The following is a 27,102-nucleotide window of genomic DNA, read 5'->3' as shown; positions in this document are numbered from 1 at the left end:
CATTTTTTTACCCATTTTGGCCCAGTTTCCCAGGCCTCGGGAAACCCAGCAGGTAAAAGGAGGCAAGAAGGGCCAGATCCATAAGGTAAGTGCATTTACAGTACTGCTTGTGGGCCAGGAGGAGCAGGAGTGTTTCCACCAGGCCCAACAAGGTTACCTGCTTCCTTCCCCACGATCGACCAACCCCCACCTCCATGATCTCCGATCCCCCGATGCCCCCGTGATCTCCAACCCCCGATTCCCCCCCGACACCATTGTGATCTCCGACTTCCCTGCGCTCCCCCCAACCCCCCTGATCTCTGACTCCTCTGACCTCCCCCGATCTTCCGGGATCCCTGAGCACCCGATCTTCCCGACCCCCCGTGAACTCTGACTCCCAAATTTCCCCCACAACCCCCCATGAGCTCTGATCACATCAATCTCCACCTAACCCCCCGATCTCCCCCTTTCACAGTACCTCATTTCTGTGGAGTATCAGCATAGATTTTGGGCTAAAAATTCAGGGAATTTACGCCACCCATTACCATCAAAACATCATGAAAAGAGGGCGACCGCCGCCCTTTCAGCAGCTAGTGGCAGGTTCCACTGCATTCTCCAGTTTCCTAGGCCCGGCAGTGCTGCCAGTAAGATGCATCACCCTGCAAAGTAAAATGAGGGAATTTACGCCACCCATTACCATCAAAAAATCATGAAAAGAGGGCGACCGCCGCCCTTTCGGCAGCTGGTGGCAGGTTCCACTGCATTCTCCAGTTTCCTCGGCCCGGCAGTGCTGCCGGTAAGATGCATCACCCTGCAAAGTAAAATGAGGGATAGGTGACATGCAATGCCAATTTAATGTCACCACGGTGAACTTGGAGCTTTGTGCTAAGTTCAGCTTTGGGTCCTAAGCTCGCCATATAAACTCAGCATGCAAGTAGGCTCACAGAGGCACTGTCAGGACCTCATAAAAGGACACATGCATCTTTCAGGTAAGTTTGCATTTAAGCTTTTGGACTGGGTGTCAGGTGTTTGATTTCCTCGTCCTTACAAGGGTTCTTTGACTCTGGGTTTTACAGGAACAAAAAGGTAGACGACACAAAGGTTTAGGTTCAACCCAAAACACAGACAAAAACCTGTTGAGATTTGGCTGAAACTTACAATCACCCATATGGCCGGTCGTTACCGTTGTGGATTGTAGGCCTGGATCGGAGATGACCTGTCCCCGTCCTCCTTTATCTGACTGCAGCTGCCTACACAGCGCAAACCCCTTGTAGAGTCAATTGATACTTACAATCACCCATCTGGCTGGTCGTGGCCGACGTCAATTGCAGGCTGGGGGCTGGAGATGACCGTCTTCCCTTCCTTCTTACACCTGGCAGTTGCTGTAGTCAGAGCTAGCTTCCGAGAGAGAGCTTCCCAGAGAGAGAGCTGTGGGTGTGGTTCCTTCTTATAGTTCTTTTAGTCACCTGGCCCCATGCTGGGCATCCCCCAACCAGTTTCGGTTGTTGGTTTGCTGAACTGTCCGACATTCACACCTCGTCAACCTGTAATTCAATCACCGGAGGTGTACAAAGTTGTGAGATCGAAGGTAACTCCTTATCTCCTCTCCCGCTTTCTGTAATGCATTTTCAATGTGATTTCTATTACTGTTGATGGGCGGTTGGCTGATTGTCTGCTCGGGACTTGTATTTCATTCATGTCAGGAAGTCGATCGTGACCCCCATTGTTTCAGTTAAACTCAGAGCATTGTCCAGATGTTAATTTTTCCCATCAAAACCAATCATGATTCAAGGCCTCACAGTTCAATGCCAATGTCCTTTTTCAGAGTTAATCATGAGTCAACGCTTTCATTGTCCAGTATCAATGTGTTCTCCAAGAACGGTGGCATAGTGGTTAGCACTGTTGCCTCACAGCGCCAGGGACCCGGGTTCGAATCCGGCCTCGGGCGACTGTCTGTGTGGAGTTTGCACATTCTCCCCGTGTTTGCGTGGGTTTTCTCCGGGTGCTCCGGTTTCCTCCCACAGTCCAAAGATGTGCAGGTTAGGTTGATTGGCTATGATAAATTGACCCTTAGTGTTAGGGGGATTAAATACGTGGGGTTACGGGGATAGGGTGGGATATGTGTTGGTGTAGGGGTTACGGGGATCGGGTGGGATATGTGTCGGTGCAGGCTCGATGGGCCGAAATGGCCTCTATCTGCACTGTGGGGTTTCTGTGATTCTGTGATTCTGTGAACTGCAGACTTTGATGACTGGCACCTTTTCTGTGCCTTGAAGTTTAACCGTTTCATGCCCTTACCACTGGGCCAAACAGGCTTTCAGCATTTTGCTATTGTACTGTTCTTTTTTAAATCTACATTGGTTTTTTTGATTTTACTGAAGTTGTGGCTTGCTGCCATAGATGTTAAAAGTTTTTTAAGTGCTAATGGAGTACAGCTGGACGCTTGCAAGGCCTCGGATGGTAAAGGAAGGACACTGGAGAAGACAGAAAAAGCTGCAAATTCTCAGCAGGTCAGGCAACATCCATGGAGAGTGAAACAGAGATCACGTCTCAGGTCAAGATGCTACCTGACCTGCTGTGTATTTCCAGTATTTTATGCTGTCTTTTCAGATTTACAGCATCCATGCCCAGAGGGAAGAGAAAGATGCAGAAGAGGAAGAAACAGAAGAGGAGGAAGCAGGAGAGGGGGAAACAGAAGAGGAAGAAGCAGAAGAGAGAAAGCTGAAAAGGAGGAAGCAGAAGGAAGAATGCATCCCAGACAGCCTCATTCTGGCTGGGATATCCGGGATGGAATCATCCACCTGTGGTCCCAGTGGCCACAACCCCAATTCCCCTTTCAACACCTTACCTTCCCTCTGTTACTGACTATCAGAGTGTCGTCTTGGTCACAATGCTGAAATAAAAGCCACCACAAAACAACATTTCCAATCCAACTTTTTACATCTATCTTTATACATCTTAATACATCTTAATATGACTTCAAGAAATCAACTCATCACCCTTATGCATTCTCTTAGTGACTGTCTTGTGTGTGCCTTTGCCTATCCTACTGATGTCACGCAGTACTACCCCAGTGCTGCAGCATGGCTGGTGGAAGAGAGGTCCTCTACCCACAGGGACCAGAGGGCCCTTCAGAAAGAATGATGTGGGACCACATCACTGAGGCCATCACTGCCAGCACCAGCTGGCTCCAGTGCCCAAAGAAGATTCATGACCTCAGATCACTGGTGAAGGTCAGTTAAAGCATCTTGGTGGAAGTCTGGTGGAAGTCTGCTGATTTCAGTGGTGGACATTGCAAATGGCCTTGCAGGACGACCATGAGGAGCTGGTGGCTGGGAGTGTCAAATCAAGTGATGGTGTTTCTTCTTCTTCATCTTCTTCTTCACTCTCATCTCCCTCGACTTGGCCAACCACTGGCTGGGCAGGCTGCATTTCTTGGGTGTGTAAGGGGGGTATCTTTTAACTGGTTTAACCTAATTTACCTGGCCACAGCCTTTGCCTCTGAGCTCTGACCAATTCCAACCTTTTACCTGGTTTACGGTAATTCACCTGGTCAGCAGTGTTTTTGCTGCTGCACTCGAAACCACTTTACAAACAGCGGTTTCGAATCGCTACCCCTCCTTTAGTTCTGAGTGGAGGAACTTATAATTAATGATATTAAAATGGAACAAGTGGTTTGGATGAGAGAAAAATCAAGTTTTATTACCGAAATAAACTACAATCCAAAGAATAAACTATACCACACGAACACAGTAATTACATTAAAACTATATAACAGGGGGGTTGCAGACGGCGAAAATGAGGGATAAAATTACTACAATGTTATTTAAACAATCTTAGCAATTACCCTCAAATCACCACCCCAAACTCCTGCTAGGTTGCCTTGTTGAGGAGTCAGAACACCCTGCTCACCTGTGGTCCAGCGAAGTAAGAGAGAGAAAGATAGCTTCTCAGCAGCTATCTTTATACCTGGTCAGGTCCTGCCGTTCTGCCCTGCAAGGGCTGTGTGCAAAATTCCCTGCCCAAAGGGTCCAATACACAAGATAAAGCTATGATTGGCTAACTCAAAGTGGTTAGACTGGGTTAATGTGTCTTCCGGAGCTCCCTGGGCTGAAACAAAAGAGAATGCAACAGCCCTATTGTCCAGTGCTGGGTGATTTAAAAAACCCATTCAATTCTTAAACGTTTCCCATTCAAGGTACAAAAGTCTCTTCTGCAGTTTAGATGTATCCACTCGATATACATACAAATGCTAATAGCATTCAATTGCTTTGTAAACAAAGCATTGTCCTTTGTCTTCAGCCATGTGGTGACAGCCATTTTTATCCCTGGAAATTTAAAAGCACAATGCCCAGGGATTCTTTAATCAAAAAAATTAATCTTCAGAACTGTAAATTATTGCAAATTCTTACAGTCCGCCCTTGGATACTTCCAGCTTGCTTGTAGTATCCTCTTGAAGAAATGAGCAATAATATCTGACCCCTCACAAACAACCATCCCCTGTATTTACCTAATAGCTATCTGCCACTGATCCCCGTCCCTTCTATTCCCCTTAAATTCAAGAAAAAAACCATGGTATAGTAGACATCTTTCAGATACTTCAGTTTTCAATAAGGGGTCTCATACCCCTACACGCTTGTAAAATTATACAATGTAAACCAAATTTACAATCACTTTTTTTTACATCATAACTTATTACAAAATGTTGCAATCTTAGTTACACAATGTAATCAAAATGATCCCAAGCACAGAGAGGGTCCTACGCCTCTGCTCAATTTGGAGTTGTCACAAACTGGTCCCAAGCACGGAGAGGATCCTACGCCTCTGCTCAACTTGGGGCTGCAACACAAAATACAAAAAATCATTAAACAACATGATTTGAGTGGGTATTGCTCCTCCCACTCGGGCAGTAAAGGTACCTTCCACCCCCCTTTGATCGTCTTAAACTTTAAAACAGGCAGAATGGATTTACAGACCAGCCTGCGCCGCCAGCCCCAAGCCGTTCCCTTGTCCTTTTGTGGAGGCGGGGTACCCCTCCTGTTTAAAATATACCTTAGCACAGACCGAGACCAGGGAGCATGGGATCTCATAGATACATAGATACATAGAAGATAGGAGCAGGAGTAGGCCATTCGGCCCTTCGTGCCTGCTCCGCCATTTAATGAGATCATGGCTGATCCTTTAATTCAGTATCCCGTCCCCGCCTTCTCTCCGTAACCCTTAACCCCTTTTGCCCGTAGAAATATATCTAATTCCCTCTTAAATATATTTAATGAGCTGGCATACACTGCCCTCTGTGGCAATGAGTTCCACAGGTTCACCACTCTCTGAGTGAAGAAATTCCCCCTCATCTCTGTCCTAAATGGTTTAGCCCTTATCCTTAAATTATGTCCTCTAGTTCTGTTCTCACCCGCCAAGGGAAACATTCCTTCTGCATCCAGTCTGTCTAGACCTGTCAGAATTTTATACACTTCTATGAGGTCCCCTCTCAATCTTCTAAACTCCAGTGTGTACATCCCTAAACTACATAGTCTCTCCTCATAGGTCATTCCCGCCATTCCTGGTATCAGCCTGGTGAATCGCCGCTGCACCCCCTCCATGGCAAGAACATCCTTCCTCAGATGAGGCGACCAAAACTGTACACAGTACTCGAGGTGTGGTCTCACCAGTGCCCTGTACAGCTGCAGCAAGGTATCCCTGTTCCTGTATTCTAACCCTTTTGCTATGAAGGCCAGCATACCGTTTGCCTTCTTGACCGCCTGTTGCACCTGCATGCTCGCCTTCAGTGACTGGTGTACAAGAACACCCAGGTCTCTCTGTACTTCCCCCTCTCCCAATCTATTGCCATTTAAATAATAATTTGCCCTCCCGTTCCTGCACCCAAGGTGGATAACTTCGCACTTGTCCACATTATAGTGCATCTGCCATTTATCCGCCCAATCGCCCAGTCTGTCCAAATCGCTCTGGAGCTTCCTGGTCTCTTCCTCTGAGCCCACCCCCCCTCCTAGTTTAGTGTCGTCTGCAAATTTGGAAATGCTGCATCCGACTCCCTGATCCAGGTCATTAATGTAAATTGTGAACAGCTGGGGGCCCAGGACAGATCCCTGTGGTACCCCACTTGTTACTGCCTGCCATTCAGAAAATGAGCCGTTTATTCCAACTCTCTGTTTTCTATCTGACAGCCAGTTCCCTATCCACGCCAAAACTTTCCCCTTTATCCCATGAGCCTCAATTTTCCATGCTAATCTTTTATGTGGGACCTTATCGAAGGCCTTTTGGAAGTCCAGGTACACCACATCTACTGGCTCTCCCCCATCTATTCTACCAGTTACTCCCTCAAAAAATTCCAATAGATTAGTCAAGCACGATTTACCCTTTGTAAATCCATGTTGACTCTGTCCTATCCTGTCCCCATTTGCTAAGTGCTCCGCTATTTCATCCTTAATGATGGACTCCAGCATTTTGCCCACAACTGATGTAAGGCTTACAGGTCTGTAATTACCTGCTTTTTCCCTACCCCCCTTTTTGAATAGTGGGGTAACGTTAGCTACCCTCCAATCCATCGGCACTGTTCCCGAGTCTAATGAATTCTGAAAAATCATCCTTAGTGCATCCGCTATCTCTAGGGCCACCTCCTTCAGTACCCTAGGATGCATGTTATCAGGCCCTGGGGATTTGTCCACCTTCAATCCCTTTAGCTTCCTTAACACCATATCCTTAGAGATATTGATTTGCGTCAGTTCCTCCTTTGCCAATGTCCCTATTTTTCCCGATATCCCAGGGAGGTTTTTTGTGTCTTCCTTCGTAAAGACTGACCCAAAGTATGCATTTAGTTGATCTGCCATTTCCTTATTTCCCATTATATATTCCCCCGTATCTGACTGCAATGGACCAACTTTGGTTTTCACCAGTCTTTTCCTTTTGATATACTTATAAAAGCTTTTGGAGTTAGTTTTTATATTTTCCGCCAGCTTGTTTTCGTAAGCTATTTTGCCCCTCTTGATTATGCCCTTTGCCCTCCTTTGCTCTATCTTAAACTGTTCCCAATCTTCCGCTCTGGCGCTTTTTTTGGCTATTTTATACGCCCTATCTTTGGATTTTATGCTGTCTCTAATTTCCCCTGTTATCCACGGTTGAGTCACCTTTTTAGATTTCCTTTTATGCCAGATTGGTATAAACAATTTTTGCAATTTTGTCATTCTATCTTTAAATGTTTGCCATTGTTTATCTACCTCCAGTCCTCCCAGGAACGTTGTCCAATCAGACCTACTCAGTTCCCGTCTCATGGCATCATAATTCCCCTTGTTTAAATTCAGGACCTTAGTCTCTGAGTCAATTTCTTCGCTCTCCATTTCGAGTGAGAAATCGATCATGTTATGATCGCTCTGACCCAAGGGTCCCCGTACAACAAGATTACTGATTAGTCCCTTCTCATTGCACAGTACCCAGTCCAATATAGCCTGTTCCCGAGTTGGTTCCTCGACATATTGATCCAGATAACCATCCCTCAAACACTCAAGGAATTCCTCCTCCTCATTATTTTTACTGATTAGGCTAGTCCAATCTATATGTAAGTTAAAGTCACCTATGATGACAGCTGTGCTCTTATTGCACGCTTCTCTAATTTCCCTCGTGATGCCCTCCCTAACCTCTATTTTACTATTTGGAGGCCTATATACCACTCCTATTAATGTTTTTCGCCCCTCGCTATTTCTTAGCTCCACCCATATAGATTCTGTATTAACTGAGTTAATATCCTTCCTTTCAATTGCATTTATCCCCTCTTTTACTAGCAATGCTACCCCTCCTCCCTTTCTTTTTTGTCGATCCTTCCTAAATACTGAATACCCCTGTATGTTAAGCTCCCAGCCCTGCTCACCCTGCAACCATGTTTCCGTAATCCCAATTAGATCATAATTATTAACCTCTATTTCCACAGCTAATTCATCTACCTTGTTCCTGATGCTTCTCGCATTAAGGTATAAAACCCTCAGGCTTTTTTTATGCTCACAATTTTTATGAATTAGTTTGGCCCTTCGTTTTTTGTTCCTCACCCTTTTACCATTTATTTCTGTCTGCCTTTCACTTTCCTCTATTTCACTACATAGGTTTCTAGCCCCCTGCCATACTAGTTTAAATGCTCCCGAACTGCTTTATCAAAAATTACCCCGAGAACATCAGTTCCATCTCTGCACAGGTGTAGACCGTCCCTTTTGTATAGGTCACACCTACCACAAAACTGGTTCCAATGCCTCAAAAATTTAAAACCCTCCCTCTTACACCACTGCTCAAGCCACGTATTTAGCCTAACTATCCTGTTCTCTGTACTCTTACTAGCACGTGGCACTGGTAGTAATCCAGAGATTACTACCTTCGAGGTCCTACTTTTTAGCTTGGCTCCTAACTCCCTAAATTCTACTTGTAGGACCTCTTCCCTTTTTTTAGCTACGTCGTTGGTACCAACATGTATCACGACAACTGGCTGTTCCCCCTCCCCCTCCAGAATGTTCTGCACCCGCGCCGAGACATCCTTGACCCTTGCACCAGGGAGGCAACATACCATCCTGGAGTCTCGGTCGCGACCACAGAAACCCCTATCTATTCCCCTTACAATCGAATCCCCTATTACTATAGCCCTGCCACTCTTTTTCCCTCCCTTCTTTGCAACAGAGCCAGTCATGGTGCCATGAGCCTGGCTGCTGGTGCCTTCCCCCGATGCGTCACCCCCCCCGACAACAGTACCTAAGACGGTGAACCTGTTGCTAAGGGAGACAACCCCAGGGGATTTCTGCACTACCTTCCTGCCCTTGCTCTGCCTTTTGGTCACCCATGTACTGTCTACGCTGGCCTTAACCTGCGGTGTGACCAACTCACTAAATGTGCTATCCACACCCCTCTCAGAATCGTGGATGCTCCAAAGTGAGTCCATCTGCAGCTCAAGGGCCGTCATGCGGTCCCACATGAGCTGCAGCTGGACACACTTCCCGCACACATAATCGTCAGGGACACAGGAAGCGTCCCTGATTTCCCACATGTTACAGGAGGAGCATGACACAGGTCCGAGCTCTACTGCCATGACTTAACCCTTATATTACTTTTTAATTTTCTAGTTTTAGTTTATTTATCGACTTTTGTTTTCCCGAAGCTTACTTAGACCAATGTATACTGTACTCCTCTTATTCCTTTTTAAACTAACCAAATCCCACTAGTTTTGGTTTTACTTTCTAGGAAGGTTTGAGGAAAGTACTTACCAGTTAGTCTTACCTCCCTGGTCTTTCGCTGACTTCCTGGTCTTGTGTCCCCTTGGTCGACTCCCAGTCTTTCCCCCTCCGGTCTACCCTCGACTGGCTGCAGAAAGATGATGGGTGCCAGTGCGGCGGCTCTCCCTGGCCCCACACAAGCTTGGATCCCAGATCCGGCCACCCACTCATCCTCCCCAGCCACACTTACCCTCTTTGCCCGTGGGCCCCCGGGTGAGTTCCTCCCTTCCCCGAACACACCCACGCGACTCTTGGGTCTCCCCCTCCCCTATACAATCTTTCCCGGGCCATCACCATCCATCCCCGAGGAACGCGTCCCTATCACAAGGCGCCCGCGCTTCCCCATCGTGACTCCTCAACAGCGAGGTCTACCGCAAGTGACCTTCGGTCAGGATAGTGCTGGGTTGGGGGCCGTGCCCCACCCAGCTGGGGCCATCTCCTCCCCGTAGGAGGAGTAGGCAATTTCCTCCGGACACTGTCCGGTTTTTCCCGAAGATCGCTGCGGGGTCTCCTGGATTCGTCCAGTGGCGAGGTGATCCCCAACATTCTGCCTCCATATCTTCATTCGATGCCCGGCTCGGGCTGGGCGAACGTGGCTGCTTCATTTTCCAATCTCCTGTAAAAACTTAAAAGGACATGCAGCCAGGTCTCACTGACCTGCTGCCTTAGGTGGAGGCATGGTCAGGTCCCTCGACCTCGGACCAAAACACAAACATTCGGCACACATGTAAACTTAAACTCTTATAACTAGTTTTAAGTTTAAGTTTAATCAACAAAACTTAAAATACATTTTAAAGCAAGCTATATACACACACATAGCTATAATACAAATGCCGTCTGTCTTCGGACAGCCAGGCTAATCTCTGGCACTGTCGCAGATTGCTGCTGGCTGCAGCGAAGCTGGACTGCCTCCTGTCTCTGGTCCCTCGCAGCTTTTGGCTGTTGAGTGGGGGCCTCTGTTCTCTGGCTTCTCCCTGGCTCGGAAGACCGCCCTACTCCACTGTAAAGTGGGTGACCATGCTTTCTTAGGCTGGGGCACCCGCTGAGACCTTCTGAGGGGTGTCTCTATGGAGGAAACTTTGGCTGGCAGACCCTGAGCTTGGGTCACAGACCCAGCTGGCTGGGAACCTTCTCCCCCATGTCCAAATAGCCCGCACTGTATAATGTACCTGGCAGCCTGCCGGTGCAAATCTCTCTCTGGGTTTGTCTGCTCTTCCCTGCCCACTCCTGTGCTGGGGGCAGGTATACTCTCACCACCCGCTGCTGGTGGCTGGAAATTTTCCTCCCCATGTTTAAAACCTGGTGTCAGCTCCCTCCCTTTGTCTCCTGCAAGAGGGATTGCTATCCCTGCCCCCCCAGGGTCCCACATCATGGGGGGGACCACTCTAGAAGCTAGCTGAGAAGCTGGTCCCTTTAAACAGGCCACTGCACCTGCGTGAATCTGCTGTTCGGAAGACTGGGGGATTCCTGTCTCCAGACCAGTGACTGCGCATGCGCGAGCAGTTTCAGTGAATGAATGTGCAGCAGCCTGCTGATTTCTAATCCCAGGCTGCTGTTTCTCCATTTCTGAGCCACATAATCCTTTTAAATTTAAACTTTGGGCAAAACTAGGGTCCCGCTGGTGTAGGGAAGTGTTCCAATTGGTGGGCTGGACAACTTGTCCCTGGAAGCAAGCCACATTGCTTGTCTTTGTAGGCTGTGAACTTGAACTTGCATGGACAGCAAACTCATGTTCCCTCACCCAGGTGGCTTTAAATGGGGAATTTTGGACCTGCCTTTCGTCTGGGGCCAAAACAATCCCCTGTGTGCCTCACTTGTCCCGGATTTCTGCTATTGGACCTGCTCTACAGGGGTCCCAGAACTCTCCTTCCCTGTTCCCTGGCTTAAACAGCTTACTCTGAACATGAATGGCTCCACCCCCCACACAAGACACAGTGCTTGCCTGTGAACCCGAACATGCTGTGGGCTGAGGATTCCTATTCTCAGGCTCACTCCTCACGGGCAGACCGTACCTCCGTTGTTGGAGGGGGTACACTGGTCCTGGTCCCCGCCTGCCTAGCGGGACATGCTGGTGTTCTCCTACCACCCCATTGTCCACCCCTCCTCGCTGCCAGAGCTCCTCAAGACTCGGAGCTGTGGGTTGGGGTCTCTAATTCCCAATCCAGCACCATTCTGGGTGCTGCCTTTGGGATGGTTCTACTTGGGCTGCCAGTAAAGTCCAGCTGACCTGCCTTCGGGCTGATCAGACAAATCATCCCCTTTGATGCATTTAAAGCCATGTTAAGGCTTTCTTTCTCTGCCCTACAGGGGCCATGATCTGCTTCCTCAAACCTAGCATTCTCTTCCGGCAGCCTCATCTCATTTTCCCTGGCCTCAGTGATTTGGTACTTTAGGAATTCTATCTCGTTTCTTGCATGGCTTTTTCCCTCGCTAGCTTCTTGGGTGAGGTGTGCATTCTCCTCTTGTAGCCTCATCTCATTGTCCCTAGCCTCTGCTACTTCCTGCACAAGGCGCTCTAAAAATGCCTGGCATTTCGTGACCCCTAGTGTGAGGCGTGCATTTTCCCGCACCCTCATTCCACTAGCTCTGGCCTCATACACCTCTCTGAGGTGTTCTACCTCTGCCTGGCATTTTTCAAGCTGGGACTCCCGATTCTTGGCATCTTTAACCTCCTCCTGCACCCTCTTCTCACCCTTCCTAACCCAGCCACCTATACCCTGATAGGTCAGCCTACACGCTGCCGCTAACATCCGCAGGGCTACCCACATACTGAAAACGAGAGAAACAAGAGCTGATGCTTTCTCCAGATCCAGACCACTTATTAAATCAAAAACTGCCTCCACTCCTACCTGGCTCACCATTTGTAAGGGGGGGTATCTTTTAACTGGTTTAACCTAATTTACCTGGCCACAGCCTTTGCCTCTGAGCTCTGACCAATTCCAACCTTTTACCTGGTTTATGGTAATTCACCTGGTCAGCAGTCTTTTTGCTGCTGCACTCGAAACCACTTTACAAACAGCGGTTTCGAATCGCTACCCCTCCTTCAGTTCTGAGTGGAGGAACTTATAATTAATGATATTAAAATGGAACAAGTGGTTTGGATGGAGAAAAATCAAGTTTTATTACCGAAATAAACTACAATCCAAAGAATAAACTATACCACACGAACACAGTAATTACATTAAAACTATATAACGGGGGTTGCAGACGGCGAAAACGAGGGATAAAATGACTACAATGTTATTTAAACAATCTTAGCAATTACCCTCAAATCACCACCCCAAACTCCTGCTAGGTTGCCTTGTTGAGGAGTCAGAACACCCTGCTCATCTGTGGTCCAGCGAAGTAAGAGAGAGAAAGATAGCTTCTCAGCAGCTATCTTTATACCTGGTCAGGTCCTGCCGTTCTGCCCTGCAAGGGCTGTGTGCAAAATTCCCTGCCCAAAGGGTCCAATACACAAGATAAAGCTATGATTGGCTAACTCAAAGTGGTTAGACTGGGTTAATGTGTCTTCCGGAGCTCCCTGGGCTGAAACAAAAAAGAATGCAACAGCCCTATTGTCCAGTGCTGGGTGATTTTAAAAACCCATTCAATTCTTAAATGCTTCCCATTCAAGGTACAAAAGTCTCTTCTGCAGTTTAGATGTATCCACTCGATATACTAAAACAAATGCTAATAGCATTCAATTGCTTTGTAAACAAAGCATTGTCCTTTGTCTTCAGCCATGTGGTGACAGCCATTTTTATCCCTGGAAATTTAAAAGCACAACACCCAGGGATTCTTTAATCAAAAAAATTAATCTTCAGAACTGTAAATTATTGCGAATTCTTACAGGTGTGTGAAATGAGGAAGCCACAAGGGTGCAGTTGTGGTGAGGGGAGTGCAGGAAAGGAACAGGTGCATGCCAGAAGTTGGATAATCTATAAGAATACCATCATCTTGTATCCTTTCTGCCCTGCTGCTAGCTAAGGGCTCAGCCATGCCTCTGCCAAGAATGGCCAGCAACGAGGTGTTGTGAAGCTAGGAATGGGAGGTGTACAGATTGTTGGTAGGTGAGTGATTGGGGGGGGGGAGAGTGGCAGTCATGCATTGAGCAGTGTATGAGGCTAGTAGTACAGTTGGTAGGAGATGGCTTTTGAAGATGCTTTAACTGACCTTGACCAGTGGTCTGAGGTCATGAATCTTCTTTGGGCACTGGAGCCAGGTGGTGCTGGCAGTGATGGCCTCAGTGATGTGGTCCCACATCATTCTTTCTGAAGGGCCCCCTGGTCCTTGTGGGTAGAGGACCTCTCTTCCAGTATTGACCCCCTGCACAAAGCTGGAGTGCTACGTGCAAGGCCCTGGTTTGCTGAGCCATTTGTGTTAGTGCTGAAGCACTTTTCCCATTTTTTGAGGTTCAGAAGGGAATTCAGCTCTAAGTTTTGAAGACTCCCATTTGGGAGTTCTTTTTAATGTTACTTTTTTAAAAGGCAGTAAGGGCTAAAAGCTGCATTTTTGCTGCTTCTTCATTTTTATTAGTTCTGATTTTAATTTCCCACAATGCCTAGCGAACTCCATAGTTTCGCTTTCAGAGGATGTTAGAAGCTGGAATGCGCTCCTGGACGGGAACTTCAACTCCCATGTCTGCACTAATGCCACCAGGAGGGCGTTACATGGTAAGTTAGCATTGGGCTACAAATCTTTAGCCCCCAGTGCAAAATTTTCCCTGCTTCCATTTTCAACGGCTGTTAACCCGAGTTTCTGGTGACAGCGGTAACTGTCGTGGTGGCCACAAATTTTGCCCCCGTTGTGTTTAAACCCAAGTCTCTCCTCTCTAATGGACTATTCAGTCTCTCCTCTCTGATGTGCTGCTCAGTCTCTCCTCTCTGATGTACTGCTCAGTCTCTCCTCTCTGATGTGCTGCTCAGTCTCTCCTCTCTGCTGTGCTGCTCAGTCTCTCCTCTCTGATGTGCTGCTCAGTCTCTCCTCTCTGCTGTACTGCTCAGTCTCTCCTCTCTGATGTGCTGCTCAGTCTCTCCTCTCTGATGTACTGCTCAGTCTCTCCTCTCTGTTGTGCTGCTCAGTCTCCTCTCTGATGTGCTGCTCAGTCTCTCCTCTCTGATGTGCTGCTCAGTCTCTCCTCTCTGCTGTGCTGCTCAGTCCCTCCTCTCTGATGTGCTGCTCAGTCTCTCCTCTCTGATGTGCTGCTCAGTCTCTCTTCTCTGATGTACTGCTCAGTCTCTCCTCTCTGATGTACTGCTCAGTCTCTCCTCTCTGATGTGCTGCTCAGCCTCTCCTCTCTGCTGTGCTGCCCAGTCTCTCCTCTCTGATGTGCTGCTCAGCCTCTCCTCTCTGATGTGCTGCTCAGTCTCTCCTCTCTGATGTGCTGCTCAGTCTCTCCTCTCTGATGTGCTGCTCAGTCTCTCCTTTCTGCTGTGCTGCTCAGCCTCTCCTCTCTGCTGTGCTGCTCAGTCTCTCCTCTCTGATGTGCTGCTCAGTCTCTCCTTTCTGCTGTGCTGCTCAGCCTCTCCTCTCTGCTGTGCTGCTCAGTCTCTCCTCTCTGATGCACTGCTCAGTCGCTCCTCTCTGATGTACTGCTCAGTCTCTCCTCTCTGATGTGCTGCTCAGCCTCTCCTCTCTGCTGTGCTGCTCAGTCTCTCCTCTCTGATGTGCTGCTCAGTCTCTCCTCTCTGATGTACTGCTCAGTCTCTCCTCTCTGATGTGCTGCTCAGCCTCTCCTCTCTGATGTACTGCTCAGTCTCTCCTCTCTGCTGTGCTGCTCAGCCTCTCCTCTCTGATGTGCTGCTCAGTCTCCTCTCTGCTGTGCTGCTCAGCCTCTCCTCTCTGCTGTGCTGCTCAGTCTCTCCTCTGATGTGCTGCTCAGTCTCCTCTCTGATGTGCTGCTCAGTCTCTCCTCTCTGCTGTGCTGCTCAGTCTCCTCTCTGATGTACTGCTCAGTCTCTCCTCTCTAATGTGCTGCTCAGTCTCTCCTCTCTGATGTACTGCTCAGTCTCTCCTCTCTAATGTGCTGCTCAGCCTCTCCTCTCTGATGTGCTGCTCAGTCTCTCCTCTCTGCTGTGCTGCTCAGTCTCTCCTCTCTGATGTGCTGCTCAGTCTCTCCTCTCTAATGTGCTGCTCAGTCTCTCCTCTCTGATGTACTGCTCAGCCTCTCCTCTCTGATGTGCTGCTCAGTCTCTCCTCTCTGATGTACTGCTCAGTCTCTCCTCTCTAATGTACTGCTCAGTCTCTCCTCTCTGATGTGCTGCTCAGTCTCTCCTCTCTGATGTGCTGCTCAGTCTCTCCTCTCTGATGTGCTGCTCAGCCTCTCCTCTCTGCTGTGCTGCTCAGTCTCTCCTCTCTGATGTGCTGCTCAGTCTCTCCTCTCTGATGTACTGCTCAGCCTCTCCTCTCTGATGTGCTGCTCAGTCTCTCCTCTCTGATGTGCTGCTCAGTCTCTCCTCTCTGATGTGCTGCTCAGTCTCTCCTCTCTGATGTGCTGCTCAGCCTCTCCTCTCTGATGTACTGCTCAGTCTCTCCTCTCTGATGTGCTGCTCCGTCTCTCCTCTCTGATGTACTGCTCAGTCTCTCCTCTCTGCTGTGCTGCTCAGTCTCTCCTCTCTGATGTACTGCTCAGCCTCTCCTCTCTGATGTGCTGCTCAGTCTCTCCTCTCTGATGTGCTGCTCAGTCTCTCCTCTCTGATGTGCTGCTCAGTCTCTCTTCTCTGATGTGCTGCTCAGTCTCTCCTCTCTGATGTGCTGCTCAGTCTCCTCTCTGCTGTGCTGCTCAGCCTCTCCTCTCTGCTGTGCTGCTCAGCCTCTCCTCTCTGATGTGCTGCTCAGTCTCTCCTCTCTGATGTACTGCTCAGTCTCTCCTCTCTGATGTGCTGCTCAGTCTCTCCTCTCTGATGTGCTGCTCAGTCTCTCCTCTCTGATGTGCTGCTCAGTCTCCTCTCTGCTGTGCTGCTCAGCCTCTCCTCTCTGCTGTGCTGCTCAGTCTCCTCTCTGATGTGCTGCTCAGTCTCCTCTCTGATGTACTGCTCAGTCTCTCCTCTCTGCTGTGCTGCTCAGTCTCCTCTCTGCTGTGCTGCTCAGTCTCTCCTCTCTGATGTACTGCTCAGTCTCTCCTCTCTGATGTGCTGCTCAGTCTCCTCTCTAATGTGATGCTCAGTCTCTCCTCTCTGCTGTGCTGCTCAGCCTCTCCTCTATGCTGTGCTGCTCAGCCTCTCCTCTCTGATGTGCTGCTCAGTCTCTCCTCTCTGCTGTGCTGCTCAGTCTCCTCTCTGATGTGCTGCTCAGTCTCTCCTCTCTGATGTGCTGCTCAGCCTCTCCTCTCTGATGTGCTGCTCAGCCTCTCCTCTCTGCTGTGCTGCTCAGCCTCTCCTCTCTGATGCAATGTGCAATTGTTTTAAAAAATGCAATAAAAAAATTGATCTTTGGTGTTTATTTTGTTTTATTCATTGCGCTCAGCCCTAAAACTAACAGTGAGCAGAGCATTGCTCTGCACTCAGAAACCATGCAATCTAGAAAATCGTCAAAAGCTGACATAGCCTCCAAATAGCTGATGGACCAAATATAGTGTAGGCCTTATAAGTGTGAAAAAGTTAGACTTAAAGTACAATGAGACACAGGCTTCTCATTGGGGAATGTTAAGCATTCCATAACTGCAGGAAAGCAAAAAAAGTACATAAAAGTGCAATTTGCAACAGTGGTGAATTTAGAAATGACTGAAGGAAAACGTGTAAGCTGAAGCATGAGATTTATTTTCCAGGGAAACTCGAGGATAAGTTCTGAAAAATTTTCATTTTGAATTTTCATTTGGAGCCTATTCTGACATTTTGGAGCCTCTTTAATTCTGCTTTTTAACCAAAAATAGTTTCTCCCAGAAGGATTACAGACATCTGCAATATGAAACTAAAAGTAGTTGTAGGGACAGGAATTCAACTTTACCAGGTCCAGTAAATCTGATCCCAGATATATAGGAACAGAGGCGCATCGGAACAGGAGTAGGCCATTCAGCCCCTTGAGCCTGTTCCTCCATTCAATGAAATCGTGGCTGATCTGTATCTTAACTCCATCTACCCGCCTTGATTCTGTAACCCTTAATAACCCTGCCTAACAAAAAATTATCAATCTCAGTTTTGAAATTTTCAATTGACCTAGCCTGAACAGCTTTGTGAGGACCATTAAAATGTCATGAACAGGTACAGAAAATAATCAAAAAGGCTAATGGAATGCTGGCCTTTATATCTAGAGGACTAGAATACAAGGGAGTAAGAGTTATGCTACAGCTATACAAAACCCAGGTTAGACCACACCTGGAGTACTGTGAGCAGTTCTGGGCACCACACCTTAGGAAGGATATATTGGCCTTGGAGGGAGTGTAGCGTAGATTTACCAGAATGATACCTGGACTCCAAGTGTTAAATTATGAGGAGAGATTACACAAACTAGGGTTCTATTCCCTGGTATTTAGAATTTAAGAGGTGATTTGATCGAAGTTTTCAAGATATTAAGGGGAACAGATAGGGTAGATAGAGAGGAACTATTTCTGCTGGTTGGGGAGTCTAGGTCTAGGGGGTGTGAGCTAAAATTTAGAGCCAGGCCTTTCAGGAATTAAGTTAGGAAACACTTCTCCACACACAGGGCGGTGGAAGTTTGGAATGCTCTTCCGCAAATAGCAATTGATGCTAGGTCAATTGTTAATTTTATACCTGAGATTTTTTTATACCTGAGATAGATTTTGATAAGGTATTAAGGGATATGGGGCAAAGGCAGGGACATGGAGTTAGGTCACAGATCAGCCATGATCTCATTGAATAGCAGAACAGGCTCAAGGGGATAAATGGTCTACTCCTGTCCTATGCCCTATGTGCTGTCTTTTGGATGAGATGTTAAATTGAGGACCCGTCTGCCCTCTCAGGTGGATGTAAAAGATCCCATGGCACTATTCAAAGAAGAGGAGAGGTGTTCTCTCTGTGTCCTGGGCAATATTTATCCCTCAACCAACATCAATAAAAAACAGATTATCTGGTAATTATCTCATTGCCGTTTGTGAGTCCTTACTTTGCGCAAATTGACTGTCGCATTTCCTACATTACATCAGTGACTATACTTCATTGGCTGTAAAGTGCTTTGGGATGTCCTGAGTTCATGAAAAGCATTATATAAATACAAGTCTTTCTTTCTACTTTCTATTGCCAAAGGATCTTTCTTCTTCTTAGGCAGTCCCTCGGAACTGAGGATGACTTGCTTCCACATTAAAAATGAGTTTGCAGGTGACTGATGAGTCCAATGCGGGACCTACAGTCTCTGTCACAGGTGGGGCAGACGGTGGTTGAAGGGGCGGATACCTACCTGCTAACTGGCAGGCATCTCAGTGCACACAGGAGGTCAAAGGGCATCATCATTCCAGAGCCTGAGTTAACATCGCCCCAAAACTATAAAATCAACATTGGATTGAGGGGGGGAAAAATCTGGCTACATGTGTAGTACAAGATTCAAATATGAATCAAATTGTGAAATAGTGGGCACGATTTTAACTTTGAGGCTGGTAGGGAGCCAAGGGTGGATGTCCTGGATTGCGGTCGGGAAACCCAGGAGAACGGGTTTCCCTCAGGCCCTGCCGAATTTAACGGCAGGGCCTCAATAACATTTTTTTTCTCTGTTTCCCACCTGCAGCCAGCCAGATGGAGAGGCTGAGTAGCTGTTGGGCGGGGAGGCCTGCAGCACCAGGTTGCAGCTGGGGAGCAGAGAGGAGGGAGGGAGGGATCGGAGGCTGTGGGTTTGGGGTTGGGGGCTGGAGATCGCAGAGGGGGGTCAGAGGGGGTCAGAAGGCCAGGATCGGGGGTGGGAGATTGGAGCAGGAGTTGGAAGGCTGTGATTGGGGTGGGTTGGGAAGGCCGGGGTCAGAGGAGGCTGGGTTCGGGGGGGTGGGGGTGGTCAGAAGGCCAGGATCAGGGGGGGTGGGAGGGGCGGGGGCGGAAGGTCGGGGTCGGAGGGGGTTGGAGCTCGTGGATGAGGTCCGAAGGCCGGGATCGGAGGGTGTAAGATTCGAAATTTTCAGCAATAATCACGCAAGAAAACCAGATAAAATAAGACTGTTTATTGACCAAAGTAAGCTTGCACAGAAAAACCTTTGATAAAAGGGCATACAAAATGGCCGCCGGGCCTCGTGATCAGTTTTCTGGACCATTTTATTTCTGTTACTGCAAGCCAGACAGGCTTGTGGATTGAAGACGGTAAGCCCGCGAAAGCCAGTATCTGGGAACCGAAACTCACGGAAACAGCATACATATTCAATGGATTCTAAGTACAGGATGGGGCCCATCAAGATATGGGCGGACAATGCAAAAACACTTATACCCATTTATTGTACAAAGGAGAAACCGTTTAACAGCCATCAAGAAAAATCTCCGGACCGATCAATATGCGAACCGAGTCGCGATGACAATGTAAAAGACTTAAAAAGACATTATCGGCCAGGAAGGCCAGTTAAGTTATCACCAGCTCCCGTTACAAGACAAAGCGCCCCTGCAGAGATTTCTGCCCGCCAAAATTAATACAAAGACAGGACTATGATTTGGCGGGAGATAAGACTGTCCCAAAAGGGTATAACTATGGATTGAAAGTCCATCAAAAGTTACAAGGAACGATCGGAGGAAACATGATCGACGTTATCGGAGTGATCGACGGAACGAACGGACGAACGAAGGACGGACGGTGCCAGGATCGGCGCCTCTTCTACCTCGGTAGCTTCGGAATTGATGAAGACGCTTCGTCTTTTTAAAGACGCTTCGAACGGACAATTTCGGTGACAAGACAACGTGGTCGGTGTTCAGCCAGACAAGGCTCGGCCACGACGAGAAGACGACGAGGGTGGCCCGGGTACTGGAGTCGGGAGATCATCGACGACCCAGGCCGAAGGAGAAGAAACCCTCTGGAAAACCGACGATCCAGGCCGGAGAAAAAGGACATTCCGGGCCTGACACTTCCGTGTCTCAACATCCCATCTGGTTGTTGGTCTGCTCCATGAACCAAAATCGACAACAGACTTAGGGATCTTCAACCTTGACGAGCGCTCATCGAGGCTGTGTCTACCCCACCGCCTCGAGAGAGAGAGAGAGAGAGAGAGAGAGAGAGAATATCGACTGCGCCAGAAGTTTCCAAATCCACGTGATGACGGAAAGCGGTGCCAAAAGGCTGCGAACCCCCTTTTTCGCGATTTTGAGAGTGGTGAGCATGATCCCAAGTTCCCCAGGTCGAAACTTAGTTTAGGTATAGGGGAGGGAGTTAAGGGTAATCGTAATGTGTTTTCCCTTTTACGATGTGCCGTGTGTTCCCCATTTCCATAGTCAAATTCATAAATTTGTGCATGATTGTAGTTACTTTAATCTGTGCCTATGACATGTATTTTGTAATGCTTCAAACTGTTTAAAAATAAAAGCATCCATTTCGTGCTATTCAACCTGGTCTATTGAGTCCTTTCTCTGCACTACTGTTCTCTGCATCTAAGTCCAAGGTCTAGAACCGTAGGGGGAGTGGGTCGAACCACTCAAGGGTAGTTATTGCACGAAGCCTGGCAGGAGACCAGAACGAGCAAGAGAAACCCCCTACAAGGGGGTCGGAGAGCCGGAGGTGGGGTCGGAATGCTAGGATCGGAGGGGGTCAGAGAGCCGGAGGTGGGGTCAGAATGCCAGGATCGGATAGGGTCGGAGAGCCGGAGGTGGGGTCGGAATGACAGGATCGGAGGGGGTTGGAGAGCCAGAGGTGGGGTCAGAATGCCGGAATCGGAGGGGGTCGTAGATCGGGTGAGGGAGTCAGGGGCTGGGGATCAGGGGTCTCATGGTGGGGTGGGGGTGGGGGGTTGGCGGCCTAGTAGGGGGTGATGGGAGGCCTTGAGGGGGGTGAGATCAGAGGCCTCGTGGGGGAGGTCGGGGTGAGACCAGAAGGGCCGGTGGTGGGGGATCCAAACGCGTGGGGTTGGCAAGACAGGAACACTGGAATAAGCAGCTAAGTGGAAAGGCACATACCTCCTGAATCCAGCAGTCCTCACCTTCCTTCAACTGCCGGGTTTCCCGAGGTCAGGGTAACCCGTTCGCCCACAGTTAACTTTAAAATGGTACTTCAAAAAGAGGCCCACAGCCTCATTGTAATATTTAAAGTGCCAACCCGCCTCTTGGGAGCAGGTTGGCTGCCCGCCCCGTCCTGCCTATCTTCAAACCGGAAGTGGGCGGATATGGAGGTGGGCTGGGGTCAGGATTCAGATTTCTAACACTGTAACCTCCTACCCAACCGAACCGCCTGTTTTTTGGGGTTAAAATTCCCCCCAATGATTGTATTTTTAAATGTACAACATAATATACATTTGTATATCTTCTGCTCAGCTTCTGTTATGAAATGTAAATCTATTTTTTGGATAATATTGAAATCATTTTTGGTTGAACAGTTTTATTTACAGATGCTGATGATCCAGAAACTGTTACAGCTTCAGTCGGAGGAACAATAGCACTTCGATGTAGAAACTCCTCTCTGCAAAATGTGACTCAAGTTACCTGGACCAAAGCAAGCAACAATAAATCTGAAACTGTTTTTTCTTACTTACTTACTCGCAATAAGACACACGTATCCAATGACAGCCAGAGACTGGTGCTGTTACAGACTCCCCAAGAACCCTACAGTCTGCAGATACAGAACCTGCAGATTTCTGATTCAGGAAATTACATCTGCAAAGTGGATGGACTTAATTTACACCTACACACCGAATGGCACCTTCTTATTTCCAAACCAGGTAGGAACTTCCTGCTTTCACTTTTCTCATCTATCTTTGTCAAAAGAAAAACATGAACAAACTTTACAAATCAGTTTCAGTATTTTGTAGATATTAAGTTTGAAACTTTAATGTAATTAGCTGCAATGGTAACAGAGAACTATCAAAACTATAATATGGCCCTGATATTTACTGGAGCGGCATTTCCAAGCCGGAGGGGTGGGAGGGGGGGAAGAGCTCTGGCCGGGAAACCGGGCAGACTGGGTTTCCCCAAACGTTGTGGAGATTGCGTGTGTGCGTGTTTTTATTAAAACAAGATCCCCACCTGGAAGCCACCCTGACTGATAGCTTTGGTTCCCTGTCGAGCAGGTAAGTTTATGCAGTTGGGGTAGAGATCGCCAGGGGGGGAATACAGAGTGGCTTGTCAGGTCGGGGTTGCTCGCTGGGAGTCAGACAGATTGGGGACAGAGATGAGGGGTCGGTGATTGTGGGGTGGTCCTATCGTGGGTTGGGGGTCGGTGATCGAGGATGGGGATCCCAATCATGGTGGGGGGGGCAGTGATATCATGGGGGTGGTTCTGACCACGGGCGGGAGGTCCGATTGCGGGGAGGGGTTCTGATCGCAGGAGGGGAAGTAGGTTAGTTTGGGGGGCTGGGTGGGAGCACTCCTGCTTCTCCTGGCTCACAAGCGGTGCTGGAAAGGCTCTTACTTCTTCCACACAGCAATCCTTGCCTCCCTTTAGCTGCCGGGTTTTCCGAGGCCCCTGAAACTCAGCCGGCCAGGGTTAAACCTAAAATGGAGATAGAATCTGAGGCACGCAGCTCATTAAAATATTCAAATGAGCAACCTGCTTCCTGGGAACGGGTTGGTTGCCCGCGCGCCCCACCCCCACACAACCACACCACCCCCCCCCCCTCCCCCCCACCGCGCCACCCCCCAAACCCATTAAAACCAGAAGTAGGCAGGTTCGAGGCAGGTTGGGTTCGGGTTTGAGATTTAAAATCTTTATAACCCACCCGACCCAAACTCACCCATTTTTGGGGGTTAAAATTCCCCTCTATAAACCTGAGATATAGATACATTTCAGAAGGAATCTGAATATTTACCCAAAAGCTGTCAATAAATTACGCCTATGAGGCCTAATAAATGTTTCGCTCTGTGTCATTAGTTATACTGATGGCTCATTTTACAAGATCACACGATAGATAGATTTTCCCCACTACATGTGCAGGGGAGCACGGTGGCATAGTGGTTAGCACTGTTACCTCACAGCGCCAGGGACCCGGGTTCGAATCCGGCCTCGGGTGACTGTCTGTGTGGAGTTTGCACATTCTCCCCGTGTTTGCGTGGGTTTCCTCCGGGTGCTCCGGTTTCCTCCCACAGTCCAAAGATGTGCGGGTTAGGTTGATTGGCTATGATAAATTGACCCTTAGTGTTAGGGGGATTAAATACGCGGGGTTACGGGGATAGAGTGGGATATGTGTTGGTGTTGGTGCAGGGGTTACGGGGATCGGGTGGGATATGTGTCGGTGCAGGCTCGATGGGCCGAAATGGCCTCTATCTGCACTGTGGGGTTTCTGTGATTCTGTGACATCATCTAACTGACTCGTGAACGAGTATCAGATTTTTGCCTCCACTACATGAAAGTGCAGCTCACTCTTGGTATGAAGATCTTCCTTTCATCTCCACTAAGCTTTCCTTTCCCCAATTTTAACCTATTCCCCCTTGCTCTAGTATCCCACCATAACTTGAAGCAGTGCTTTGGATTAACCTTTCATCTATGCCATTTAATACCATACTATGGGGGAGAAATTTGGTGCCTTAGTGCCTCCCGTTAGCACCTCCAGGGGTCACTAACGGGGCGCTACTGGCTTTGCGACTGGGCACAACGATAGTACTGACGCCTGCAAAATTTACATGGAGGTTTGTGGCGGCGGTAACGCCTGGAGATCGTGACGTCATCCGACTGCGCAGCGCCCCGGCTCAGAAATTCACTCGCCCCCTGCCTGAGCACCTGCTGTTTGCAATGACAACTAGAGGAGGCAATATGCAGTCGGATAAGCGCTGGAGGAGCGCTGTATAAAGGCGTAAACATCCGATTTATTTTTAGTCGGCAAAGAATGCTGCCTTGTCAGTTTGACATAGGCAAACAGGAGTTTTGAGCGATTTCAGCGTTTTTCACTTGAAGAACATAAGAATATAAGAACATAAGAAGTAGGAGCAGGATTAGGCCATATGGCCCCTCGGGCCTGCTCCGCCATTCAATAGGATCATGGCTGATCCGAATCTAGACTCACGTCCACTTCCCTGCCCTCTCCCCGTAACCCCTAATTCCCTTATCTGCTAGGAAACTGTGTATTTCTCCGTTTTAAATTTATTTAATGTTGCAGCTTCCACAGCTCTCTGGGGTAGCAAATTCCATAGATTTGCTACCCTCTGAGTGAAGAAGTTTCTCCTCATCTCAGTTTTGAAAGGGCAGCCCCTTATTCTAAGATTATGCCCCCTACTTCTAGTCTCACCCATCAGTGGAAACATCCTCACCGCATCCACCCGATCAAGCCCCCTCACAATCTTATATGTTTCGATAAGATCGCCTCTCATTCTTCTGAACTCCAATGAGTAGAGGCCCAACCGACTCAACCTTTCCTCATACGTCAACCCCCTCATCTCCGGAATCAACCACGTGAACCTTCTCTGAACCGCCTCGAGAGCAAGTATATCTTTTCTTAAATATGGAAACCAAAACTGCACGCAGTATTCCAGGTGTGGCCTCACCAATACCCTGTATAATTGCAGCAAGACTTCCCTCTTTTTATACTCCATCCCCCTTGCAATAAAAGCCAAGATTCCATTGGCCTTTCTTATCACCTGCTGCACCTGCATACTAACTTTTTGTGTTTCATGCACCAGGATCCCCAGATCCCTTTGTACTGTAGCACTTTGCAGTTTCTCTCCATTTTGATAATAACTTGCTCTTTAATTTTTTCTGCCAAAATGCATAACCTCACACTTTCCAATATTATATTCCATCTGCCAAATCTCTGCCCACTTACTTAGCCTGTCTATGTCTTTTGCAGATTTTTTATGTCCTCCTCACTCACTGCTTTCCCTCCCATCTTTGTATCGTCGGCAAACTTGGATAAGTTGCACTCGGTCCCTTCCTCCAAATCATTAATATAGATTGTAAAGAGTTGGGGTCCCAGCACTGGCCCCTGCAGAACACCACTAGTTACTGATTGCCAGCACGAGAACGAACCATTTATCCCAACTCTTTGTTTTCTGTTAGATAGCCAATCTTCCACCCATGGCAGTATATTACCGCCAATCCCATGATTTTTTATCTTGATCGGTAATCTTTTGTGTGGAACCTTGTCAAATGCCTTTTGGAAGTCCAAATACACTACATCCACTGGTTCCCCTTTATCCACCCTGTATGCTACGTCCTCAAAGTATTCGAGCAAATTTGTCAAACATGACTTCCCCTTCATAAAACCATGCTGACTCTGTCCTATTAAATTATGTTTATCCAAATGCTCTGTTACTGTTTCCTTAATAATGGACTCCAACATTTTGCCAACCACAGATATTAGGCTAACTGGTCTATAGTTTCCAGCTTTTTGTCTACTTCCCTTCTTAAATAAGGGTGTTACATTAGCAGTTTTCCAATCTGCCGGGACCTTTCCTGAGTCCAGGGAGTTTTGGAAAATAATCACCAATGCATCCACAATCCCTACCGCCACTTCTCTCAAGACCCTAGGATGTAGGCCATCAGGTCCGGGGGATTTATCCGCCTTAAGTCCCATTATTTTACCGAGTACCATCTCCTTAGTGATTTTAATCGTGTTTAGCTGCTCCCCCCCCCCCCCCATTGCCCCCTGTTTGTCCAGTGTTGGGATATTTTTAGTGTCCTCTATTGTAAAGACTGATACAAAATATTTGTTCAGCATCTTTGCCATCTCCATGTTCCCCACTACTAGTTTCCCGGTCCCATCCTCTAAGGGACCAACGTTCACTTTAGCCACTCTTTTTTTCTTTTTATATAGCTGTAGAAACTCTTGCTATCTGTTTTTATATTTTTTGCTAGTTTACTTTCATAATCTATCGTCCCTTTCTTAATTAATCTTTTAGCTATTGTTTGCTGGCTTTTAAATGCTTCCCAATCTTCTATCCTCCCACTAGATTTGGCTACTTTATATGCCCTTGTTTTCAGTCGGATACTATCCTTTATTACTTTACTAAGCCACGGATGGCTGTCTTTTCTTTTACTCCCCTTTTTCCTCAGTGGAATATATTTATCTTGAAAGATGTGAAATACCTCCTTGAATGTAGACCACTGCTCTTGTACCGTCTTGCACGTTAATCTGTTTTCCCAGTCCACTTTAGTCAATTCTACTCTCATACCTTCATAGTCTCCTTTATTTAAGCTCAGTACGCTGGTTTGAGATCCAACTCTCTCACCCTCAAACTGAATTTGGAATTCAACCATAATATGGTCACTCATTCCAAGGGGATCCTTTATTGGACATTTTTTATTAATCCTGTCTCATTACACAGGACCAGATCTAAGATTGCCTGCCCCCTGTTTGGTTCAGTTACATACTGCTCAAGGAAACCGTCCCTAATACACTCTATGAACTCTTCCTCAAGGCTGCCATGCCCAATTTGATTAGTCCAGTCAATATGAAAGTTAAAATCCCCCATGATTATAGCTGTTCCCTTATTACAAGCCCCAACTATTTCCTGATTTATACTCCGACCAACAGAGTTGCAACTGTTAGGAGGCCTATAGACTACGCCCACTAGTGACTTTTTCCCCTTATTATTCCTTATCTCCACCCAAACTCTTTCACTATCCTGATCCTTTGACCCAATATCATTTCTGAAGGAGTCTTCTGCCTCAGAAAAATTATTCAGTTTCAGTTAGATGAGATTTTAAAGTGCAACATTTCCATCATTTAATGGGGGCTGTACTGGCACTGGACTTCGCCCTCCACCATCAACTTCGGGGGCAGCAGAGGCAGAGAGAAAGATTGCAAAATGTGGCCAGAGAGAGGAGGGCCAACAGGGCTCTCAACAGGAGACCTTACTCTCCCAGGATATTCCGGCAGCATTTCTCC

The 27,102-nt window shown here is 47.8% G+C and overlaps 1 protein-coding gene across 1 annotated transcript in view; it reads left to right on the top strand.

The window, feature by feature from the left end:
• Window positions 1–955: 955 nt before the first annotated feature.
• Window positions 956–27,102, top strand: part of LOC147111545 (uncharacterized) — a 156,652-nt gene continuing 130,505 nt past the window's right edge. The window contains exons 1-2 of the mRNA XM_085999899.1: window positions 956–968; window positions 21,664–22,005. Of these exons, the coding sequence (XP_085856025.1) occupies window positions 956–968; window positions 21,664–22,005 (355 nt within the window). The remainder of the gene's footprint in view (window positions 969–21,663; window positions 22,006–27,102) is intronic.

This window comes from Somniosus microcephalus, chromosome 10 (genome assembly GCF_052327205.1).
Source record: "Somniosus microcephalus isolate GS21.2 chromosome 10, FLI_Smic_1.0, whole genome shotgun sequence".
NCBI classification, from domain to species: domain Eukaryota; kingdom Metazoa; phylum Chordata; class Chondrichthyes; order Squaliformes; family Somniosidae; genus Somniosus; species Somniosus microcephalus.
This window is presented reverse-complemented; position numbering and strand designations above follow the sequence as displayed.